This window comes from Sinohyriopsis cumingii, chromosome 7, assembly GCF_028554795.1.
Source record: "Sinohyriopsis cumingii isolate HCF-2022 chromosome 7, ASM2855479v2, whole genome shotgun sequence".
Taxonomy (NCBI): Eukaryota; Metazoa; Mollusca; class Bivalvia; order Unionida; family Unionidae; genus Sinohyriopsis; species Sinohyriopsis cumingii.
Genome location: NC_142967.1, coordinates 90,385,228 through 90,409,741, shown reverse-complemented (window position 1 = coordinate 90,409,741; position 24,514 = coordinate 90,385,228). Strand labels below are relative to the sequence as shown.

Below are 24,514 nucleotides of genomic sequence, written 5' to 3'. Positions count from 1 at the left end.
AGAAGAAGGGAAGAAAATGAGGAGAAAGAAGAGGAAAAGAGGGTAAAGAAATTCAAAAAACAGAGAGACTAAACAAGGAGAAAGAAGAAGTCAATGAACTTTTAATTAAAGTGTTCTGTTGTGAATTGTGAATTGGATTGTAACAATGGATAAAAGAATAAATTAATTATATAAGGTAAGTGTCTTTGAGTTATGATTTTAAAATAAGAACAGACACGCACGCACTCATACACAGACACGTACTATAGGGGGTAAAATGGGTTTTTTTTTTTTTGTTTTTTTTTTTTGAGTTATTGGCAAATTGAAAGGCTATCTCTTTTCGGGAAATGTGGGTGGCCCTGAAAAGGGCCTTTATTTGGTGTAGGGGTGAGTTTAAGCAATCAACTTTAACTGCCTTAAGCCTTTGCCACGGCCAATTCCTACTTCTGGACTGCGTAATGTTGATGATGATTGGGTTGAAATCACTAAGGGTGGTACGGTAGGCTTAGTCACAGGGTTGACGTGTTTAGCTCGGGAAGGTCGTATTCTCTTCGGTCGTAATAAAGAAGTCTGATACATTTGTTTCAGACTTCTTAACTCCGCTAAAATGTCCAACAGTACCGTGACCGTTTGATTTTCACCCTCTTGTTTCTTTGCTGCTACTTCTTCTTGCTCTTGTTTCTGTTGTGTTTTCTTACCTCTTCTTCTTGCTACTGCTGTTGTAGGAGAAAAGCTTGTTCCGCTTCCTTTTTGTCGTTGTATAAATTTCTCCAATTCTTCTTTCTGTCTCTGTCTAAAATTCTCCACTTGCGGTAATGAAGAAGGTAACGAAGGTTCTGGAACAAATTCTTGCGAGGTAGGAAAATCCACAAAATCCCAGTTCACCTCTTCTGAAAGTAAGTCCGGGTTCCCTTGGGCAGTCTCCCCTGCTGGTGCACCCCAATGGATCGTTTTCTGAGTTTCCGTCATGTTGAATCACTGTCGCATAGATTGACTGTACACAAGCGCTAGCGAATCTATATAGACCACGTGACGTCACAGACTGCTCTCTTCGGATTGGATGCGGGCTGACTGAATTTTGTAACGCGTGTTCGGATTGGTGAATGAACTCAATCCGTTTCAATCCTTCCTCTACCTATAAATAAGCGCAGTTCACTGCATTGATTCACCTGTTCTCGTCGCTTCAAGATGTGGACCACAGTCGAATCATCCACCCTTGTGTCTTCCATGATGTTTAGGACGGACATGCTCATGTATGTCCGGTCCAAGTGGACCGTTGTCGACAAGTCAGACACCAGTCTGTGGATACGAAGAGTGTACGTAGAAAGACAAGGTTGCCTCAAGAGGACACTGATTTATGGCCCTCGAGTAAGACGCAGCTTGAGGACAAGAAGATGCCGCAGATGCCCTTTATGTTAATGGATACATTAACATAAACCCAAAGGCCCTTTTCAGGGCCACCCATATTTCTCGAAAAGAGAATGACTTTCCATTGCCTACCCCTTTTTTTAAAAAGAATTTAAAAAAAAAATCCCATGTTCAATTCCCCTTGTCCCTAGACAAGCCCAAACTCTATTCCTCATGTTAATTTCCCTTGTCGCTAGACAGACCCACACTATAGTTCCATGTTAAATTCCCCTTGTCGCTAGAGTGACCCAACAATTTTCCCCATGTTAATTTCCCTTGTCGCTAGACAGACCCACGATTTATTCCCATGTTAATTTCCCTTGTCGCTAGAGTGGCCCAGGGTTTTTCTCGATGTTAAATTTCCCTTGTCGCTAGAGTGGCGGGGGGGGGGGTCTGTAATGCTAATTCCCATTGTCGCTAGGGTGGCCCTATTCACTACTGAGGCAGCTGTTAGTACCATTTTTGTGTTTTTTGGTTTGACTCGGTCGGGAATCGAAACCACGACCTCCCGCATCCGAGGCGGACGCTCTAACCACTAGGCCACCGGAAATATTGTACATACTTTTGAACATTGCAAAAGGACAAACTTTTATTGGGACTGAAGTTTGCTTTTTAATGCAAATTACTTATGTTTCGATAAGATAATGTGTTTGTGCTGTCAGCCTAAAAATAAGCTTCCGTCAAACATGCTCATTTTATAATAAATATCTCGTGATTGTATGACCTGTCTTAACATGAATACATAATGAATCTGTATCAGTCTTGACTAGTCTCATTTTGATGAATTACTTGTTATTCAATTTGCTATAAAATAATTCGTACATGAACCACTTGCTATAAAATCATTGTACATGAGTTTCAGTCATTATAAACAGCTCGTAGTCAGTCAGAAGTTCTAAACAAACACCTGGCATTTTTTAACGTCACATCGTGGGATAACCCATGTGCGATGTAATAAAGCGCACTATTCAACTGATAGTGAACCGTAAAAATATTCCCAAATTCGTCCGAAATGACACGCAACATTGAAATTTCTTTTTCACGTAATAGTCGTGTAGATCATCTAATACATTCGACGCATAACTTGACACCATTTTGTGTACATGCTAGTTATTCACATGCGATATGTCTGAAACGTTGAGTGAAGAGTAAAACTTTTATTTTACGGGCGGTTTAACTGTTTTATGCAAACTGCTTCATAAACTGACCAATGAACTGAAAGCTGTAAATAAATGTAGTCGTTCTTTTCACATGTATTTGTGACTTCGTGAACCTATCAGCTAAGTAAACCATGCCAAAAATATATATTTTACCTCTTTATCTGGATAAAGATTTGCAAGCCTCTTGATAAATAACTATCAACCCTTTGTCCCTACAAATACATTTCATCCTATAAAAAGTGTTGACCTTATTAACCCTATAACGCCAACCCAATGTTCAATTCCCATTGATCTCCAGATGACATTCCCATGTTAAATTCCCATTGACGCCAAAGTGCAAACCACCTATTTTATCATGGAAGTCTACGTGAGGCTATAAATCTTGAGACTATAGTGCAAACGACCAAATTTAACATCGAAGTCTACGTGAGGCTATAAATCTTGAGGCTATAGTGAAGGGACCCTTTTTTTAACATAGAAGTCTACGTGAGACTATATCGCCCCCATATATTACTAACAGAGTACACAGAAATGCTAAACTTATGGTGTTCACAGACATTGCTGACGTCAACAAGTTCATGACATGCATTTCAGAAACAAATATGTGAAGATAAAGTTAGGGACAGTATAAAAAGAATCACTACGTTAATGTCATGAGGCTATAACTCTTGAGGCTATAGTACAAACGACCAAATTTAACAATGAAGTCTACGTGAGGCTATAAATCTTGAGGCTATAGTGCCGGGACCCTTTTTTTAATATAGAAGTCTACGTGAGGCTATATCGCCCCCATATACTACTTCTGTTTATATTTGTTTCTTTGCGATCCTACCCAACAGGTTGTAAAACACCTGAATGCCATCAGTACCTATGTAAACGACTGTCCGTAACATTAGGAATTTACTTTAGGTACACACACTCACTGGATTTCTTTTTAGATGTTTACATTCTCAGGAATATATTTGATTATACCATAACAATATTACAGTTGTGTGGTACTATGACATACTTTTAAAATTAGTACGAATACCATTCGGAACATTTGATTGCTGATAATTTTTAAATGTGACAACTGTTTGTTTTTTCTTCAGGCATTATATGTATAAGTTGTTTACACTGTAACATAGTCTTTGTGGTCTGATGAATTTGACTTGTCTATACAAGATGTATATTTGTTCGTGATGTCTGTTATTATGTGCAAATACCAGATTTGATAAATCTTTTATTTCACCGTAATGGTATCTTCCTCATTTGTAGTTGTCTCAAGAGAAGATGTGTCGCAGTGATCTACTTGAAGCAAATATGATAAACATTTTCTACAAATTGCTATAACCGTTCCTGTCTCTGTTGCTCTAACCAGCAACTAGTTCTTGCATTCTTCAATGTACCCTTTAAACCGAAGCTTTATTGGCTTAGTAACTCGATTAAGCAACGTGCAACCTCAGTAACAAAACATGCTCGGGCCTTTGATCCAATGACCAGAAAAAAATCCCTGGAGATGTTATAGTATAGCTGCCGCTGCAAGTAATATATACGTGTACCTTGTTTTCCAAGAAAAGTCAGGTGCACGAAGCTAGTTTTGTAATATTTTGATTACATTGTTGAATATATATATATATATATATATATATATATATATATATATATATATATATATATATATATATATATATATATAAGCTAAACTGCCACTAAAACAAGCAATTTAAATTTTCTCTATAGTTTTCAAAACCACCATTTGACTGTCAAATATATGTACGTTAAATTTTGAATTAACTTCCTAAACATGTAGTTTTAAAATCAATGTTACTTATCCGTGGCATCTGTGACTAACTTTATGGTTGGAATACATGAACATTTTCGATGGTGCTCGGCCTAAACTGGCAAGCCAATAACGTAGGCATCTCACGAGCACCTGAAGTGTGATGTCAGAGAAATTAACACTATCGCATAAATAGTCTGGCACCATGACCTTCACTTTTGTTTATCCTTCGAGTTCAAAGAGGACTATGACATCACTAAATGAGTTGGTTTCTGTGAGCACGTGAATGGATGATCAGGCCAGTGTGTGCTCTGAACTGTTTGTGGGGTTGGTTGATCAACAAAGAACGTGCTGAAGTTCTGAGAATTATGTAGCTCGTACTACTTCAATGCCTCTGTAATTCTCCTCAGCTCAATGTCTGTAACTCCAGTGTGAACGATAGTGCCCGATATCTTCGCAAGACTCAGGGTCAATGTCGAAGTGTTCAGTGATGACTTCAGGAGTCTTTGAAGCGCTTCTTCTGACCTCCCTGAGATCTCGTTCCCTCCTTCCGCTCACCGTCTTAGATAGCCTTTGATAGATGCTTGTCTGACGTCCACGTGACATGGCCTGCCCTAATTCGCTGTGAGTTCATCTTCAGAACGTAGATGCTTGGAATATCTGCCTGTGTGAGAACGTCAATGTCTGTGACTCTGTCCTGTCATCTTATTCTCATTAATTTCCACAGGCCATCAATTTGAAAACAGTTCAGCTTCTTAGCAAGGGGTCTGTGCACTACCTAGGTTTCGTATGCATACAGCAGTGTCGACAAAACTGTCTTTTCTAGCCCTTCAGTTTTGTTTGCAGACAGATTCATCTGGTCTCCCACATACCTGTGCATAGTCTCCCGACGGCCAAAGTTGTTTAGGTATTTCCGGCGTTGGTTTCGTCATCGATGTGGACTGCCCATGACAGTGTACTTCCAAGGATAGGTGAACTGCCTTGGAGGGCTTGGCAATTCATTGTGGTGGTAGGCTCTACACTGGGGTTTCCTGATGGAGGTTGGTGCATCACCTTTTTCATCTTGATCCTGATTGTGAAACCAAAATTGTCACAAGCTGAAAAGAAATTTTCCAAAGTCTGCTGCATGTCAAACTCCAATGTGGCATCCAGGGAACAGTCACAGATAAAAAGATCACGAACAGTCACTTCCTATAACTTCGTCTTCTCTAGTAGTCTCCTCAAATTGAGAGTTGCTTTCCACCAGTCCAGTATCTGATTTTGATCACAGCTTCACAGTCACTGGAAGCGTCTTAAAAATGGTTGAGAACATTGTACTGAAAAGGGTTGGGGCCAACATTCAGCCTTGCTTGACTCCAATGGTGACTTGAAAATGTTCAGATGACTCACTGTCATTCATGGTGAGCTTGATATCATGGAATTGATAATTTATACATACGGGCTTCAACAGTCTTCACGCTCATATCCGGTATGAGAAAACATTTGGTTTGCTATGGTCTTTTCCTTCATCTTGCCTTACAAGAGTCTAATTTCATAGAATTTCTCAAAATAAATCTGGGAAAATCTTAGGAATACATTTCAACATGTTATTGGTTTTAAATATTTTGTTTTAAAACAAAAATAACTGGCTAGATGGATTTGTTTTCGCTATCAAAGACAAAGGTCTATAAGCATACAGGTTTCAATCACCTACTCAAACGAGTCAGACAGTGGTATTTGATTGGTTGAATGCCAGTGATGACGCCAGTGAGAAATGATCAAATGCTGAAAATTATGATGCATTTCTCTGTGAAACTAATTTTGTCATGATCTTCCAGTGGCTCTCATGACTGACTATATCAAAGCCTTTTGTTTGGTCTATGAAAGTTGTGAACAGGTTGAGTTCTGTTCTGGACTTTCTTATGGGGTTGATGAGCTGCAAACATCATGCCTGTCATCCCACATCTTTTTCTGAAGTCACATTGTCTTTCAGGTAAACCCTTGATCGATGTGATGCACAAGTTGACAGAATTCTGGTCAGGTTTTTACCAGCTATTGGCAGCAAGGAGATGCCTTGATGGTTGTCTCGGGATTATCGGCTGCCTTTCCACTTGTACAAGTGAGAGTAATTAATGCTTGTACTCCAGGTGTGTAGTTTCTTGAGTCCACATCAACTGAAAGTGTTTTGTCAGTTTCTGATCCATGTCTAAGCACCCAGTTTTATAGAATTCTGCTGGTATAACATCTGTTGCAGGTACTTTGCCATCTGAAAGCAGATCAATTACTTTCTCAGTTTCAGTTAGCTTTGGAGGATCAGCAAGTGACATGTTGATTTTAACTTATTACTTGCAGTCAATCAGTTGCCTCCTCACTGATAGACGAGTGATAAATGAGGATGGTGTTGAAGTGTTCTGCACATCCTTGTGTATCTTTTCTTTGTGAGCAGTATGGTACTATCAGCATTCAATATTGGAGATGTTCCTGATAAATGTGGCCCATAGATTGTTTTGAAAGCATCATATAAATTATTGATGTCTCTCTGTATAGGACTGAATCTCATCTGCCTTGTTACTCAGTGGTGAATTTTGCCAACTCTCTGAGCTTGCATTGGACAGTCCTTTTGATGCTGTTGAAGTCTGCCTTCTTATATAATGAAGTGCTTTCTTGTAAACAGGTCTTCTGAGCTGATGTTTCTCCTTCAGTAGTCTCCACATGTCACCACTGTCCTCATCAAGCCAGTCTTAGTGCACATGGTAGATCCAAGGGTTTTGGATGCAACTGAGTACACAGAGTCTCTGGAGGACCATTTTTCATCAACATTCTCCAAGTTTGCATGAATTGTTACTAGTTGGCTGCACAATTCTTTAACAAACACTTGTTTTTACATTCCCCCGTTTTAAATTGAAGATACTTGTCTTGTTGGGTGCTTTTTGCCATGTGATCATCTGCTACAATGAATCTGGACATTGAGCTTGGAGGCTAGCATTCTACATTCTGCACTTCCTGTGGCCTTCATCTTTTCTCCTGATAATGACATAACCAATGAGATGCCACGCTTGGAATGTGGGTGTATCCAAGATATATTGTTGTGGTTTGGCAAAATGAACTCAGTGGCCACATATTCAAACCATACAGTAACATGGATATTGGCTTTGGTCAACTGGATAGAGTTCTCACATCAGATGCAGACTGGGTTACAAATGGCCATGCAATCCATTGGACAACAGGATGGAGGTGATAAGTATGCTACCAACAAAGTACTGGCAAGAGATAACATTATCATTAGAACGTGGAACATCAAGATGTAAAGACCAGATGGGGAACTCAAGGAGCTAACCCATGAAATGTGAAGATACCAATGACACATCCTTGGACTCTACAAGATGTGCTGAAAGAATTTCAGAGAGAGAGATCAACAGGTGAAGGACACAGGATTTACTTCGTTGTACACGAGGACAAGCAATAGCATGGAGTTGGATTTATGCTACTTAAAATGACATTGTGAGTGCAGTCATGGGTTATCGACAGGTGTCTAACAGGGCGATTACTGCTTGAAAGTATTTTGCTTTAACATTACCATCATGCCACTGGTTAATGCAGGCAAGATAAGAAGTCAAGACATAATTATGGCAGATAAAGCAGTTTATTAGCACTAGTATAATTAACACTTAAAGAATAAATTGGTACTGATACCCATGTAACTGCTGATCAGATCAAGTTATGTTTGAAGTATGTATTAAACATGTTATCTATGCAAACTATTACATGGTCTCTATTCAGTCATTTTTGGCTGTTGCAAATCTGGAAATACAACTATAAATTGTCAGTTCATCAATAACATTTTAGTCCATGCATCTCTGTTTAAAACTTCTCATATACAGCATCTAAGTTTAGAAACAAGTCCATTACTTAGCATGTAAGTGTGGCAAGCAGGTATTTCTACACATATTTTCAAATTCAAAAATTATCACACCAAAATTTTTTTCTGCAATTTTCTGCTGAAAGTTTTTAATGCAATGAAATACTAACTGATTAGGTTTACCAAAAATGTAACAATTTGCTGATAAAGTTTTGGATAATTTTCAAAACACTTTGAAAAACATGTCACAAATATTGTGATATTACAGTAACTTAGCATTAAAGAAACATACAAAATTCATTAAAATGACTACTTCTGGGGTGTCAGAACTTTACTGCTCTCGCAGCTACGGGACTATTAGCACCTATATATGTTAGCACATGTCTAATTGAAATAAAAAAGAAAATATTTGATAAAATACAAAATAACAAGAGTCTGAGCCCCTACTAGCTAGATAAAATGTCCAGGAATCTATGAGTTTGTTTATTCTGTCCTTTATCATCTGTACCTGCTGGGTAGTGAAAACATTTATATTTTCTTGAAAAAACTCTAATATATCAAATAAGGTAACAAATTTAATTTTGTACATGTTCAATCTAACATATTCACAAGATGAGTGCAGTGTAAAATTCTTTCTCATGGCCTCTGACTCAACCGGATATCATGAAGAGAAGATCACTGAACTCCTTCCAAGTACTCTAAAGGTACACCCTCATCCCAAGTTTGCTTAATTCCATAATTAACTTGATATCATGAAAAGAAGATCACTGAACTCCTTCCAGGTTCTCTAAAGGTATACCCTCATCCCAAGTTTGCTTAATTCCATAATTAACCTGATATCATGAAGATCACTGAACTCCTTCCAGGTACTCTAAAGGTATACCCTCATCCCAAGTTTGCCTAATTCCATAATTAACTTGATATCATGAAGAGTAGATCACTGAACTCATCTAAGATACTTTCAACATATATCCTCTTCCTAAATTTGGTTAAATCCATAATTAATATTTTCTTTTACAAAACCCAAGTCATTCAACTGCCATTATTCATAGTATTTTTCAGACATATTCACAAAATATCTTATATAAATCCATTCATACTTGTTATCATCATACTTACAAGCCATCAAAGATATATAAAAAAACCCAGAGTCCAGACCTCTGACAAGCAATGTCAGAGTACAGACGAATTATTACTTACAGGAATGCAACTAAATACAAAGCCTGGTCAAAATTCATTTGTATGCACATCAATGTGTTTATAAACTCAATGAAATACAGTGACATTTGACTTGACCTCTTGGTTAAGTACGTCTGTTTTTCAAACTCTGTAACAGGAGGTGCTGACATTATGGTGGTCAGATCTATTCAGAACTTATTAAATAGTGCAAGCTGTGTTTTAGTGAAAACCACGTTAGTGCCACCATTTCTTGAAGTGGAGTAGTGATAACATTTTTTGAGATGGGACCTACAGACTTCTACATTGTTGTAGTGAAAACCCCATATTATACAGCAATCCATTCTGAAGAAGCAGCCATAAAAAGATTTTCAAGATGGCCATTTTAGTGGTGAGATCAGAATTTTAAATATAGGACCAATTTAGATATTGCAATTATTTTAAATACCCCCAGGCCCATGTCAGTATGACAGTTCATTCAGAAGATGCAATGGGATTTTCATGATGGTTGCTGTGGGAGGCCATATATGCACCATTTTCATTAATCACCAACTATATATTACAAGAACTGTTTGAGTGAAAGTTCGAAGTTCATATTGCTATCTGTCCAGGACTGGTTGGGTATGGTGTTTTACAGGACAATCATGCTAATGCAGGGAAACACCATGTTAGCTGACCTGGGCTGATGAAATGTAAAGGTTCCTATGAACACCCTGCTCGTCAAAGCACACTATGCTTACCAAAGAACCAGGAGAAGAAACAAGAACATTTTCAAGTTGCCTGCCGTGGCAAAACATTTGTAACGTCAGATCAGCAACATTTTCATTTTTAACAAATCACATAAATATTTCAGTAGAAACCTCTTGCCAAATTCAACCATCATTAAAAGAGGATTTGTGTTGACATATTTTTCAAGATGGCCATTGTGGCCGTGTGTGTGTGTGTGTGATTTAGATTTTTAATGTAGCTTTAACAATTTTCCAGCCATATCGCTACATCTGCAGTGTGGCAGTTTAAAGTGATGCCTAGCACTGGGGCATCATGCCGCAGACATGTAGCATGATGTCCCACCCAGTCACATTATCCCGACACCAAGCCAACCAGTCCTAACACTAACCTCTTAATGCTGAGTGCCAAGCGAGGCAGCTGCTAGTACTGCTTTTGCAAGTCTTTGGTATGACTCGGCTGGGGATCAAACCCATGACCTCCCACATCTGAGGCGGATGCTCTAACCACTAGGCCACCATAGAGGTGCATTGTGGCTATTTTGTAAGGTCAGATTGGCACCATTTTTAAATACGACCAGGAAAATATATTAAGTGTTTTAGGGAATACCCAATCTGACCAGTCTTTCAAGAGTAGTAATAACAAGATTTCAAGATGGATGCCATGGTGGAAATGGTTGTCAGATTAGAACCAAGTAGAGATCACAAAAGGTCTGTATTAAAATCCATGCTGATCTAACCATCCATTCAGGAGAAGTAGCAACAACAAGGTTTTCAAGATGGCTGCCATTTGTGGCCGTGCTGGATATAAGATTGGCCCAATTTGCATTTAGGACTATCTATATATTATAAGAAGTATTGAATTAAAAAAAACATGTTGATAAGACCATTTGTTCATAAAGAGTTGTGATCACATGATTTCAGCTGACCATCATTGAGACCTACTGTATGTCTGATGGGAACTATTTTTATTTAGAACCTAATCAATGTCATAGAAAGTAATTTTGTGAAAACAACATCTCTGTTGATACAACAATCCAGGTGGTACTCTACAGTTTTGTATTTGGCATAGGGGTAGATTTTTAAAGAAAAAGAATTTTCCAAGTTTTCCTCACTGGTTATACTGGCTATTTAAAAAAAGACCTTGTTTATCTTTGTGCTGTTCAAAGAACTTGTAATTCCTTTTATTTGGTCTATGATTGATGTGTGTAATATGGGTTGTAGAGTACACTTTATACAGCTTGGCTTTAGTTCAGATGTGCACCTTAAAAAAAACTCCGAGCTCTGATTGATTATTTTCATTTCTTGGACTTAGAGGTCAATTTTAAAAGTAAAGCAGATAATTTGTTTTTACATTTGATATAATTGGTAATTCACACATTGCACTTTTAGAAGCTGATATTGTCTAGTCTGGCAAAATTCATGTTCTCTATTATAATAGGTGCTAAATATAGTGTACTTTAGACTAATTCAGGCAAATTTTTTTTTTAGCACAAGAAAGCAGTCCTTTTAGTTAGTTGTGTGCTTAGATCATGTACAATTTCCACATGAACAATATCCAAAGAAATTTCAGCCATAATACACGAAAGTAAAATATTGAGGTATACAACTATTTCCTCCATTGTGCATGTTGCAAATGTAAACAACTTCATGTTACATAAGCCACTCTATCAAGTCCATATCTGTAGAGTGCCTTCCCCCTTACAGCAGGAAATATAATAAGATTTTCAAAATGTTTGCCCTGGAAGCCATACCAAATTACTACAGTCAGCATTTTCATTTAGGATGAGCTAAACTATGGAAAGGATGTGTGCTGCTTTTGAGTTGCTGTTAAAGTCTGCGAGATAAAACACAACAGAAATTATTTTTTTGCATGAGATTTTTACCTGGTCAGATAATTTTAGGGTTGGGTCATTTTAATATGCTTATTTAAGGCATGCAAAACAACTGAATCTATATTTAGACTATTTTTTTTAAAGCACATTTAATGCAGTTCGTTCTTTCTGGGCAGAAAAAAATACACACATAGTGCAAGGCATACTCTGATGCAAATGACTATTTTCACTGCACAAATAAAATGCCCGAAATCCCTCATTATTGAAATATAATACAAAATAAAACCCTTGCCATATATTAAATGAAGAAAAATATTGCACAATGTTAATGGATCATTTTTTAAAAACAGCAAGAAATAATGCTACTATAACAAAACTGTAAGCCTATTCATTGGTATAGTTTAATGTTACAATGCTCAATATATAGAAGTCTCCCATTATAACACTGTTCATGGCAGCCCTAAAAGTGGGCTACCTTATAGGTGAGGTTGCCTATTACTTAAGTATATCACACATAATATTAAATAATGCAATGGGATCCATTACTATCCATGCCTTATAAGAGGGACCACCTTACTGTATGGTGCCTTAAGGCAAAGAAATACTATACATGTGACATTAGTATTCATTTGATACTGATGCAATTGAAACTTTCATAGGACCTTGACTGATGTACTTAAATGGTGTGCATTAATACTTAAGTACTGGCCTATTCTTTGTTTGAACAAATTCACTGGCTCCATATACTGAAGGACCATTACCTCAAGGTTAATGTTCTCTTTCAATTGTAAAGATATTTTGCCAAAATGAAAGTACTTTTATTGGGGTGCTATTTATTTAAACAGAATTTGCACAAATAATCTATAGAATAGCTGTGAATGCACTTTCTAGAAAATTACAAATATGAGTATTAGCAGATTCATGAGATTTTATAGCTGTAAAAGTCCGACATTGGAAACAGTAAAACCTATTAACCATGAAGAGAAGAAGGTTTACAGAAATTAATGTTACTGTGAAGAATTACTGCTATCCTTTCCAGAGATCACATCACTGTAGCAAATTACTCAGGTTGATGTCTAAACGTTCATCAAATAAACTGTCCAATAATTTTATATAATAGTTTTATTCCAAGCTGATATGTCAGAGTTTTAAAATATCATGCTTAATTTTGTTCAAAGGCAAATGATGTGAGAAGTTGTGTTAAGGCAGATTTCTTATCATATTTCTTACCCTTGTTAAATTGAGAAAGAATTAACATACAATATGCTATTGGAGACAATCTAGTTCTACTATGAGTTTACCTGAAAATGAAACTTGTTGTGATTGACTGTGGTTTTATCCAACAGAAGCAGAGCTACATAATCTAACGCCTGAAAATTGAAACAATTTGTCAATATTCCACAATTTCTTGCGATGTCTGAAATGGCCCATTAAATTTAAATTAGGACACAAGTCTGGCATGAAGATGCCGAAGTTGGTGTGGTTGAATGTTGAGTGGAATTATCTCCCCTTTTGTCCCAGTGGCTGGAACAGTTACACGTCCAATTTTTACACTGTCTCTGTTCTTCTCATGTAGGACCTGCAAGTACATCAATAGATGTATATAGAGCAAGATGCCTAAGTAAACATGTGATCATCCCTACATTTCTGACATCTGCTAAACAAGCAACTACAAGAGCAGTTAGACAAGAAATTTGGACAATAGGATGCTTTCTATACAGATTTGTCAAATGCTCTTTGCTGTAATTGTAAAGAAAGCAATTATTTTATAAGTTCTCCTGTTTTTGTATCTTCATCCATATTTGATGACACTTCAGCATTATTTGATCAATATTGAAAAGCTTCTGTGCCGGGATGCACTGTGTCCAAGTTAGTAAAGTTTTCTATTCAGGTTGTTTTTGGTTGTGTAACTTTTTTAAACTTTTAGCAATGAGAGCCATACGTGATTAAAAAAATGGCATTTGTACAAATATAAAAGACATTCAAGCTAGGACACTTTCTGTAAAATTTGGTAAAATTCTGAAGAGTGGTGATTGAGAAGTAGTTTAAAAGCCAATTAATGTCTCTGAAATCATTCTAATTAAATTACCTCATACAAATTTGCAAAAATGCATTTAAGTAGTTTCTGATACTATTTTAAAGTTGTTTCTTTCAGTAATGGTGGCTGTATATGATTATTGATTGGCAACATTTGAACAAACATGAAAGGTCTTTAAGCCAGGATGCTCTCTGCAAAATCAAATTGGTCTTACAGTATTTGAAATAAGGGTTGAAAATAGCAGTTATTACTGGATGCTAAATGACATATGACAGACAAAGGGACATACCATCAAATCACTTAGTCTTATGGCCAGTTGAGCTAACAATAACCAAATTGCATTTTATCACTCACCTGTCCTACACTGTTTCCTCAGCTTAAAATGGAAGCAATTAGCTTGTCAGATTAGGAGATTTAACAAGACTCATCTAAAGATGGAATACTAATAATGGTCAACAGCTTTCATAAAGACTCCTACTGAAAGAACCCAATTGTCCAACACTCATAATTTGTATGCTATGTATGCTTGTACCATATATAATTTATATACAGCTTATTCTACACTTTGTTTCCATTATAGCAGAAGAAAAAAAAATTGAATGTATAAAATTTAAAGCATCACAAGGCACCTCTACACAAACTCACTGATGTGTACCAATTTTGAATGGTTCATGAGTTATGTTCTGGAAGTGAAATTGTTAACAAACAAGAAGAGTGAGTCATTTACATCCCCAACTCTGCCATATGTCTGCTACGAGACATAATGATCTGTAGAAGATTTGCATAGACAGGAAGTTTGTATTTACAAAGCATACTTGGAAGTGATAGGCATCGTTAAGTTTTGCTCTAAAAATGAAAGTGTAACTGGTGCATAGATAATGAACAGAAACATGGACAAAAATATATAAATTATTGAAAATGAAGAAATGCAAAATGCATATCTAAATGGATTGTTTAATATGTGTGCCAAATTTCATGGATATATCTTAAAAAAGCTTTGGAGTTTGGCCCAGAAACCATTTTTTGGAGTTAAATATTTTTCTTTGATAATATGTTACAGAATCATAATACAGGTACATTAGGAATACTATCACTACCTTGCAAATTCAGCTCTCCCAAAAAGTGTTACAGGTTATTGGCCCATTTAGATGGAATTTATACAAGAGTGATCCACCCTGAGATAGTAGTTTTGGAGTTAAATCCCATCCAAACATCAGTTACTACTGGAGCAGGCATGCATACTCTGTCAGGTTTGAAAATGTAAATATGGGGAGCTTGGGAGGATGTGCCAATATAATCAGTTAAGTATTGTCGAAGAAAAATATTTTACTCCAAAACTTGATTTCTTCTTTAAATATGTTATCCAATCATAATACATTACAAGAATGGGTAAGAACTGGAGATAACTATATCCATTTTCCCAGATGGCCTAATCTCTGGACCTCTAATGTAAGTGAAGCATCTTCAAATCTAATGGGAGACATTGGCTTTACGTTTTGCACAAAGAGATGCCTTGATACAGCTAGTATGAAGAATCTCTACTGCCCATTTTGTAAGGAGACTGTCGATTGTTGCTGCAAAAAACTGGCTCTGAAATGGTATTTTAGTATGTTTGTAGCAAGCGAGTCCTATGAAAATGGGGTGGGGTGCTGAATATGACCTTGGAGAACCTTTGCAGATCCATGTATCATCAAGGCAAAGTCTTCCAAATATTTGGTGAAGAGTTTGAGTCCCCCCCACCTCCCCAAAGGGATATGAGAAAATGTGGCAGGAGCATGTCACCATTTTCTGTGGGAATGAGGCTGATGGGGAGATAAACTAAAACAGGAATGATGCCTATCTCCCCGCTTTGTCAGTGGCTCTTAGAAAATGTTCTTGTCTAAGAAAAGTGGTGCCATGTAATGAGAGAATAGACCAGAGAAGCAGTCAAGCAGTGGCTTACTGTAAACAATTCAAACATCATTTAACAAGTTCTAATCAGTGCATTATCCCAAAGTCACACTGATAAGTCAGAGTGAAATTATCCAAGATTTTAAAATGAATATCAGATGTGCATCATATGGAAGAAGCAGCATTTTCCTGATTTTTTTGGTCAAAATTCGGGATTCATGTTACACATCAGTGTGGGTTATTCTAACCCAAATACATCACTAGTAATAGGTGTACTAAATTTCATAGTGACATCTTGAATAGTTTTGGAGTTATTATGGAAACCAAAATGTGAATGATAGATGAATGGAGGGGAAAAGGCACATTGAGTTCACTAGTCTAATACATGTACCATTTTTCAAAGAGATATCTCAAATAGTGCTCAAGTTTTGGTCCAGAAATGAAAGTGTTGCCAAACAGATGGACTGATGGATGGAATGAAACCTATTTGCATATCTCCAGTAAACTTTGTTGAGCAGGGGATAACTATTAAAACTCACTCTGGCAAATTCTGGAGTCGGGAATGTGGAGAAATCTGTTCTCACTTGACCACCAGTCCGATTAGCTGCTAATAGCATGGTAACCTGTACTTGCAGCTGTAAGAAGAATTAAGAATGAATTTAAACATAAAGATCTTCTTAATGAAACAGTCAGTCAAACTGGCTGTGAAAAGAGGGTCCATGAAGGGTTTGACACTCTACTGTTTGAAAGAATTTTTTGGAATGCATGATAAAATGATTTCTTTTTAAAAAAATACTGAGTGCTAAAACCATCTCATGTTCTAGATGGTTTCATGACACAGTTGTTGTTGCTGTTGTAGGGTTTAACGCCATTTTTCAGTACACGACAGGCTATACATGGCGGCCAGTATTAATGGTGGAGGAAGAACCCAGGAAATCCCCGGAAAGAACCACCGACCCTCGAGAAGCTACTGGTAAGCTTTCTCACATACCCACATTGGCCTAATCTGAGACTCGAACCCACGCAGACAGAGGTGAGATGGCAGCAATCCGTAACGGAGAGCGCTTTAGACCACTTGACCACTTGGGGCCCTTTTCATGACATAGCTCAATTGGATATCAAAGGAAAATATAAACTGTTTATACGGCTGTCAAATGGAAAATATACAGTCCTTATTTTTTTTCAAGATATACCAAGGATTAAAAGAGATCACTAATAGTTGCCAATATTTTGAACATCACTGCTGCCTGAAATCATTCTGTTATAAAATTTTGTAATTTTACTATAAAACATCAAAGTTCTTCCTAGATTGTTACACTAATTAAATCCTTGTACATATACATTCATTTACTGAATCATTGCACTCCAAACTTTCACATCCACTTTTATATCAATTCTGAAGGTATGATGAATGAATGAGGTATATTGAAATGAACTAAGGACTATTACATTTAAACTAACATGGTTTCCAGGAAAGCCAGTCTTTAAAAAAATATATATCAACATGCAATGGTTATATGAAAGTGATAAAAACTTCATAATTTTATTCCTGGGTCCAGTAGTGTTTTACTGAAGCTGACCTAAGAAAATTAAGTGAAAATTCCACGTTTTCAATCAAATCAGTCACAGTAACCTAGTTTTCATTTCATGAACAAACATGTATTGTGCTTCATGGAAACAAAAAATAAATGTTTAATAAGCAGATATGAGGCCTCCCATCTTTAACTATACCCAAATATTACTTATACTGAAATAAACTTTGGGGCCAATTTTCTAAAGTTTTTGGTCACATTTTTTCTTCCTGACTGACACCTATGTAAAACTTTCCATGCTCCTGCAGTTCATTTTTAATGGAAATAACACAGTGAGCACGCTAATGTCAATGTTTTGATTAGATGAATGCTTATTGTCTGATACAGGTACTAAATATTACAGTGATATAGGTGCTAAATATTACAGTGATCTTGCTAAAGCCAATTTGATGACTACTGTAGGTTCTATATATAGCATGGAAAAAGTCATAGCACAAATGTTAATTGCTGGATAAACTATACATTGTATAAAACAAAAAAAAAAAGGTAGGCTTAAGTCATACCTACTTGGTCTTGAAATCAAATATTTTAACAAGAAGTCAAAACACAAAGGAGCTTTTTTTGTGTTCTTTCTACCAAAGCCCCACAAATAATGTCATTCTGTGACACAGGTAATTGACATAAAGAAAGGAAATAAGGTCATTCTGTGACACAGGTACTTGGCATAAGGAAAAAAAATCTGACAAGGGGATTAAAATGGAATTTAGTTAGCAGTGTGATACAGAAGGTCCCTGATTTTTATGGTCAGGATTTTTTTCCTGTCATAAAATCTGATAGTTTGGTCAATTTAAGTAGATTACAGACAGCCTTAGCTTTTTGTTGGAAAAAGAATAAATTTATGTTCGACATTTGTCTAAATGCAGGGCAAGGATACTGCAATCTTGGACCAAAAATACATTTAAAAATAGTACAAAATTTGTAAAACACTGCAGACTCAAAAATGTCTCAGTCCCAAAATTAAACAAATAAAAGAAAACATACATTTTTTGTTATAATTACATTAAAATCTAATCAAGACATTTACGTAAGCCTGTAAATATGCATGACAAATTCCATTTGACAACCTCAAGAGGTTTTTGCTCAACTATGCTAGCAACGTTTCTGTCAAAAATTCTACACAAAACTGAATAAACTTCTGTAATTACCTTAATATCAAATCAGCTCATCTACATACTAATACAAATAAGCATACCAAAATCTTTTGTGGAATTCTTTTTCTCCCAGAATGTTCAAAATTACATCAAGTCTTGAAATATATGGCTTAATGCTTTCAAAACATGAAATTAGTGGAATGGAATGAAACAAAGCATGAACTCTTAGGCTTCACTGCATTATTAAACTTGGACATCATATGAAGATTTCTGAAGTGTTATTGTAGATGTAGATGTTTAGACAAGGAAGTCAGGGTAGTAGAATGGGAATGGGCACTTTTGGGACATGGGAAATAGGAGTCTGTGTAAGTAAGTTTTAAAAACCATTGTGATGGGACTGTGTCTCAGAATTATTTTCAGGGAGAATGGAGGGAGACACATTTTTTTTAAAGAGCCTATTGGAGTTGATGTAAGTAGTAGAGGTATACAATACAACTAATATGTTGCATAAGACAAAAGAAAACCAGGTATGGAATTTTGTATAAACATCCCAAGAACAATACTACTGATGAGACATTCCAATTAGTATTTCTCACAATAGTTTTAGAATACATTTATAATATCTTTAATGTCTTGAAATGATCTTATTTGACCTGTTTTTTTAATATTTTATTGTTTCTTCAGTTATATATAGTCTTGCCCTACCCATTAATATGACCTGTTGTTCACGATACAATCTTAACAGCTCTGCATAGAGCACATGCACCAGGATTTACCCTCTATATTTCTTACCTGAATGTTGTCACAATAACCAATCAAGAATCAGCTAGTCAAACCATTGACCCTTCAAGGTCATTGTATTACTGCAACCAAAAATTTGCAGTAAAGGTACTAAAAATGAACAAAGGGGTAAATGCAAAATAATTAAGGGATCAAATATTCTCAGAAATAAACCTCAGAGTTTGTATAAGTAACATATGGGTACATGTGAAGTTTGAAACTCTCATGGCTTCTTATAAAAAAATGAATTTCTTGATGTTTTTACTGAGCACAAGTACTATAGAAACCCTTACATTTTAGCTATATGTAAAGTCTAAAAGCCATTAGATAAATAAATAAATAAATAAATCAATCAATCAATCAATTAAGAAATCAATGAATAAACCAATCAAAGGACAGACTGAATGATAATACAAATGAAGAGAACAAGTTATTTAATAAGTTCCAACTTACATCTTGAGTCTTTCTTTCCAACAGAGTAAGGTTTGCTGTTGTGTTTATCAGCTGACGTGCTGGGTTACTCTTTTCATATACTGGACTTGTTCCTGAAATTACATGCACACATATTGGGTACAGTCTAGTCTGAAATTACATGCACACATATTGGGTATAGTCTAGTCTCATTCACTGGATTATTGTTTATCAGAGTTTAAACAAGTTTTTTTTTATTTAGCCCAACCTCCAATAATGGTCGCTTCACTCGAAAAGTTTATGAATTTACCAAGGCTAAGTTTTCACTTACATTAAGCAATCTTTTTTTGACACAGTTTTCCATCTTGCAGGTTATTAGTAAAAAGAGGCTGCACCTACATGCAATGACAGACAAAAGACAGACACATAAAGATAGAACCATCCATTTATATGTACCCTTTCTTCTTACCAAATGCTGGCACAAACTGATTGTAAGCTGCAAAACTGTTATTTAGAGGCAAATAATGCCATTCATACCAATTTTTGATATATACTTTAGCTCATTTTTATGAATCTCAATGAGAAACATTTTAAAAATAGTAATAAAATTAAGATGTGCTTAAATATATAATTAAATTTTGATGTTACAAAGAGTTAAAAGAAATCATTAAGGCTGTTAAAAAAAACCATCTGAGACCCAGGGAAGGTGCTTTGAATATGGAGTAGTCACCCACTGATACAATTTAGAATTTCTTATTATTCTCACATAAATTCCGAGATAAATCAGAGTACCATGTCATATATTTTACAAAAAACTGCCTTCCCTGGGTACTATGTATGCTTAAATGAAGAGCACTTAGTAAATGGTCTTGTACATACTTTTGTACAGCCTATCATAACCTGTGTATCAGAATTAAAAGCATTGAAATATTGAAATGTGTGGTAAATTTCTCACATATCAAAGCTGTTTAAACAAAAGCCCTGTGATATATCAACCCATAGGAAAGATAAACAAAAAACAAAACCCCGTAAAAGTATATGTAAAATATGACTAAGCAGATCATAATATACAGGGGAGGAAAACTGGTTGCTTTCAGCATGTCCCAATCCTGTATCCTCCAAGTGATTACCTTGGTAACATTAAGCCTCAAAGATAATCCCACATAATGAATAACAGGATTATCAATATTTATTATGTTTATGACACACACATAATTATTTGGAGTCCATGCAAATGACTCATTTGCACACATATACATGTGTGTCATCTTATTTTGTGTGCCAAAAAAAGAGTAATAATATCTCACATTTTAAATAATTATTTATTTCAGACATAATAAAATCATCTTTCTTGCAAACTTAAATTTGCTATCTTGTCTGCAACAGACAATATCCCATAACAACCAAGATGTTGGGCCTTTGGCACACTACTGTTTAGAATTATAAATTTTCGGTGTTAAGCTTTTCATGTTAAGTCTGATAAATGATGACAAGAATATAATGCCACTTAAAATAAATTTCATACAAAAGTCTGTGCTAAACAGACAATTAACCACAAGATGATGGATCAACAACAATTGAGAACTATGTGGTGGCAATATTTGCAAAATTATTTCAGAAGATAAAACAAAAGATATTCTAATAGCTCAGTCAGCACAATTGTTGGCTGACCTTTCATCTGAATCCATACAAGTGCCTTGCCCTTTTCAGAATTAGAGCCAAATAGGACATGTTTTCTTTATGCTTGGTGGTAAGAAACTATACTGGTAGGGTGCCAGACTAGGAACTAAAAGGGTGCAGGTTTGAATCCCACCAAAGTCAGCTACTATGGTGCATCCATGGGCAAAGTACTTTATTCCAATTGCTGCAGCATCAACCAACCTGTGATGCTGTGCCATAAACTAAACTAAATCAAGCATGCACACCATTTATCTATTGGTCTGATGACAATGGTACCAATGAATATTTTTGAATGGTCATATTGCCAGATCACGCTGATCAAGCTTAATTTTGGGATGAGAGACGTCAGCAAGAACACACCTACAAAAAAGAGCAATATCAAGACCTAATATATCTTCTTACAAACTCAACCTACCTGATTGTCTCTTGCTTATGTCCACCAGCTTTGGGCAAGCACTTAACTTGTTCACTTCCTGATAAGAGAAGAGAATAATATTACTTCTCCAACCTGTTAGTGAAACAATACAAGTATATCTCTGAAAGTATTATACCTAGCCCAATATCAGTCCTATTAGCACTAGGCATTCCCAAATCAGGTCAATTCAGGTCTCTTAAATAAAACAAATGCTGCTATCACTCATATACTGTATCTGTTTAGCAAGTACTACATTTTTCATACTGCAGACACTTATATACCATATCCATTTAGTGAATACTGAATTTATTCATACTGTGGACACATGCATCCCTTTAGACAGTGCTACATGTTAACACAAGTTGAGGTTCTATGTACATATGTTTTAGGATGTTTTATGTTGTACAGACATAAGTGGTCACCCATCTTTATGTTTGTGGTTTTATGCTGATTCTCAGTTTTCTCATTCTTAAAGGTCATGTTATTAAACTGACCAGTAGGGCTAACATTTTCATCATTCAAGAAGTCATAGTCTTATGAGCCTCCCTCCACAATCCACTGACACTGACAGGTGATAAACTGAGGAGCTGATGACGGTCAATGTTATTTACAGTTGGACTTATAAGCATGCATATCTAGTATATTATACCTGTAGCAACTGTGCAGTTTGTCTGGCCAGGGCACTCAGCTCCACCTTACCAGGCACAGACTCTGGCAACTCTCCTACTGTCACATGCCCAGTTGTGCTGGTCAGCCCTGTTGGTTTTTTAGGCACCCTCAATGGAGGTAACTTATCAACAATTTCCTAGAAGAAAAAAAATTGAGCAATGTCACACTGTCCACCAATAAAAATGAGTGCTGTTGCTGTTGAAACATTAGAGAATTTAAATTTGTAAAAATGGTGATATTTTTCTTTTTGCAAGTGAAAACATAATTGCATTTTATTGTACTGAGCTATGTTCTAAGATCAAAGTTACTTTATAGATGATGATAGGTAATGTTAGATTTTAACAATGCCCAGAGAAGTATTTACAAAATGTGTCAAGAAATAAGAAAAATTTACAATATCTTAAGATTACAATGTACTAAAATAACAACAATATTATACCAAGTTAAATTGTGTTCATTTTAAAATAAAATTTGCATTTACTTTGTTACTTCTTTCTGCTGCAGTTTTATATTTGAAGAGTTTTAGTAAGTACTAGGACTGGTCAGTCTGGTGTCATGATAATGTGACTGGGTTGGACATGATGCTACACATCTGTGGTATCATGCCCTAGTGCTAGACATCACTATAAGCTGCCACACTGCAGACATCACAGCAATAGGACTACAATTGTTAAAGCTACATTAAATTTTTTGTTTAAAAAACCCCAGAATTTACTTAACTTTCATTGCACAAAAAGGAATTCTTTATAACATGATATCTTTCTAATGTCCATTCTGCAAGCACCTTGTCTCAATTAAGGCAAAGTTTTACCATCTTGTCTCATGTACAATATGTAGTCAATAGTAATAACAATGATCCTTTGAATCAAATGGTGCAAAGCATGATCTGTTAGGGCAATATGCAAGGCAAATCTGTGTAAACTCTGATCTGTTATGACAATATGCAATGGCAAAATGGGGCCATGAGTGGTTTAAAGCACTCTCTGTTATGGCCACTGTGGGTTTGTGAGAAAGTCTGCCAGTGACTTCCCGTGGGTCAGTGGTTCTTTCTGGTGTCCATGTCCCTCCCCAATTATCTCTCCACCAGTTGTACTGGCCACCATGCAAAGCCTATCATGTGCTGAAAAAATGGCATTAAACCCCATAACAACAACAATCATGTAAACTCTGTGTAAACCCTGATCTTTTAGGACAATACACAATAGCAGATCTGTGTAATCCCTGATCTTTTATGACAATACACAATAGCAGATTTGTGTAAACCCTGATCTGTTAGGACAATATGCAATGGCAAATCTGTGTAAACCCTGATCTGTTACAGCAATATGCAATGGCAAATCTGTGTAAACCCTGATTTGTTCCAGCAATATGCATGGCAAATCTGTGTGAACTTTGATCTGTTACTGCAATATGCAACAGCAAATCTGTGTAAACCCTGACTTGTTACTGCAATATGCAATGGCAAATCTGTGTAAACCCTGACTTGTTAGGGCAATATGCAATGGCAGATCAGAGTCAATACTGTTTATAGATGGTGCATATTATACATAACTCAATATAGTAGAAAAATTCTAAATAAAGATACCTTTGTTTTTTCTGCTTTTAATCTGATGTTGTCATCTTTCACAAAATGGAGAGCTTCCTTCAGTAACTCAATCTGTAGACAAGAGAAGGAAATATAATTTTCAAATACATAATTACACCAGAACAAGTGTCCATGTTTCCAAGACAATGTGTATATAATTTTCTCTCACAATACCATATTTGATCTAATACCCACTCTGTGAACTTTAAAAAGCATAATTTGCATTATGTTTATGAGTTTGAAACTGATCATAATAAGTGTAAACTAAAGACATCATAAATACTGTACCCATTGTGAATATGCAGAGACTCTAAAAGTTATCTTCCTGGGTCTATGTGAGGAACTCACCACTCTAGAATTACATCTCTCTCTCTCTCTCCCAACATGGATGCATGAATACAGTATATCTATGCTCTACTTTCAAGACTGATTTAATTCACACAATTAACTGGTAATGATACATCTGGCATGCATGGTTTGA

The 24,514-nt window shown here is 36.0% G+C and overlaps 1 protein-coding gene across 4 annotated transcripts in view; it reads right to left on the bottom strand.

The window, feature by feature from the left end:
- Nucleotides 1-7,911: 7,911 nt before the first annotated feature.
- The window catches only part of LOC149795689 (dynactin subunit 1-like), a 128,595-nt gene continuing 111,992 nt past the window's right edge, over nt 7,912-24,514 (bottom strand). For all 4 annotated transcript variants that reach the window (XM_089965559.1, XM_089965562.1, XM_089965561.1 and 1 more), the window contains 6 exons: nt 24,034-24,105; nt 22,429-22,584; nt 21,780-21,837; nt 19,727-19,818; nt 16,350-16,445; nt 7,912-13,461 (listed from right to left, as the gene is read on the bottom strand). In XM_089965559.1, the coding sequence (XP_089821685.1) occupies nt 13,324-13,461; nt 16,350-16,445; nt 19,727-19,818; nt 21,780-21,837; nt 22,429-22,584; nt 24,034-24,105 (612 nt within the window). In that variant the 3' untranslated portion in view covers nt 7,912-13,323. The remainder of the gene's footprint in view (nt 13,462-16,349; nt 16,446-19,726; nt 19,819-21,779; nt 21,838-22,428; nt 22,585-24,033; nt 24,106-24,514) is intronic.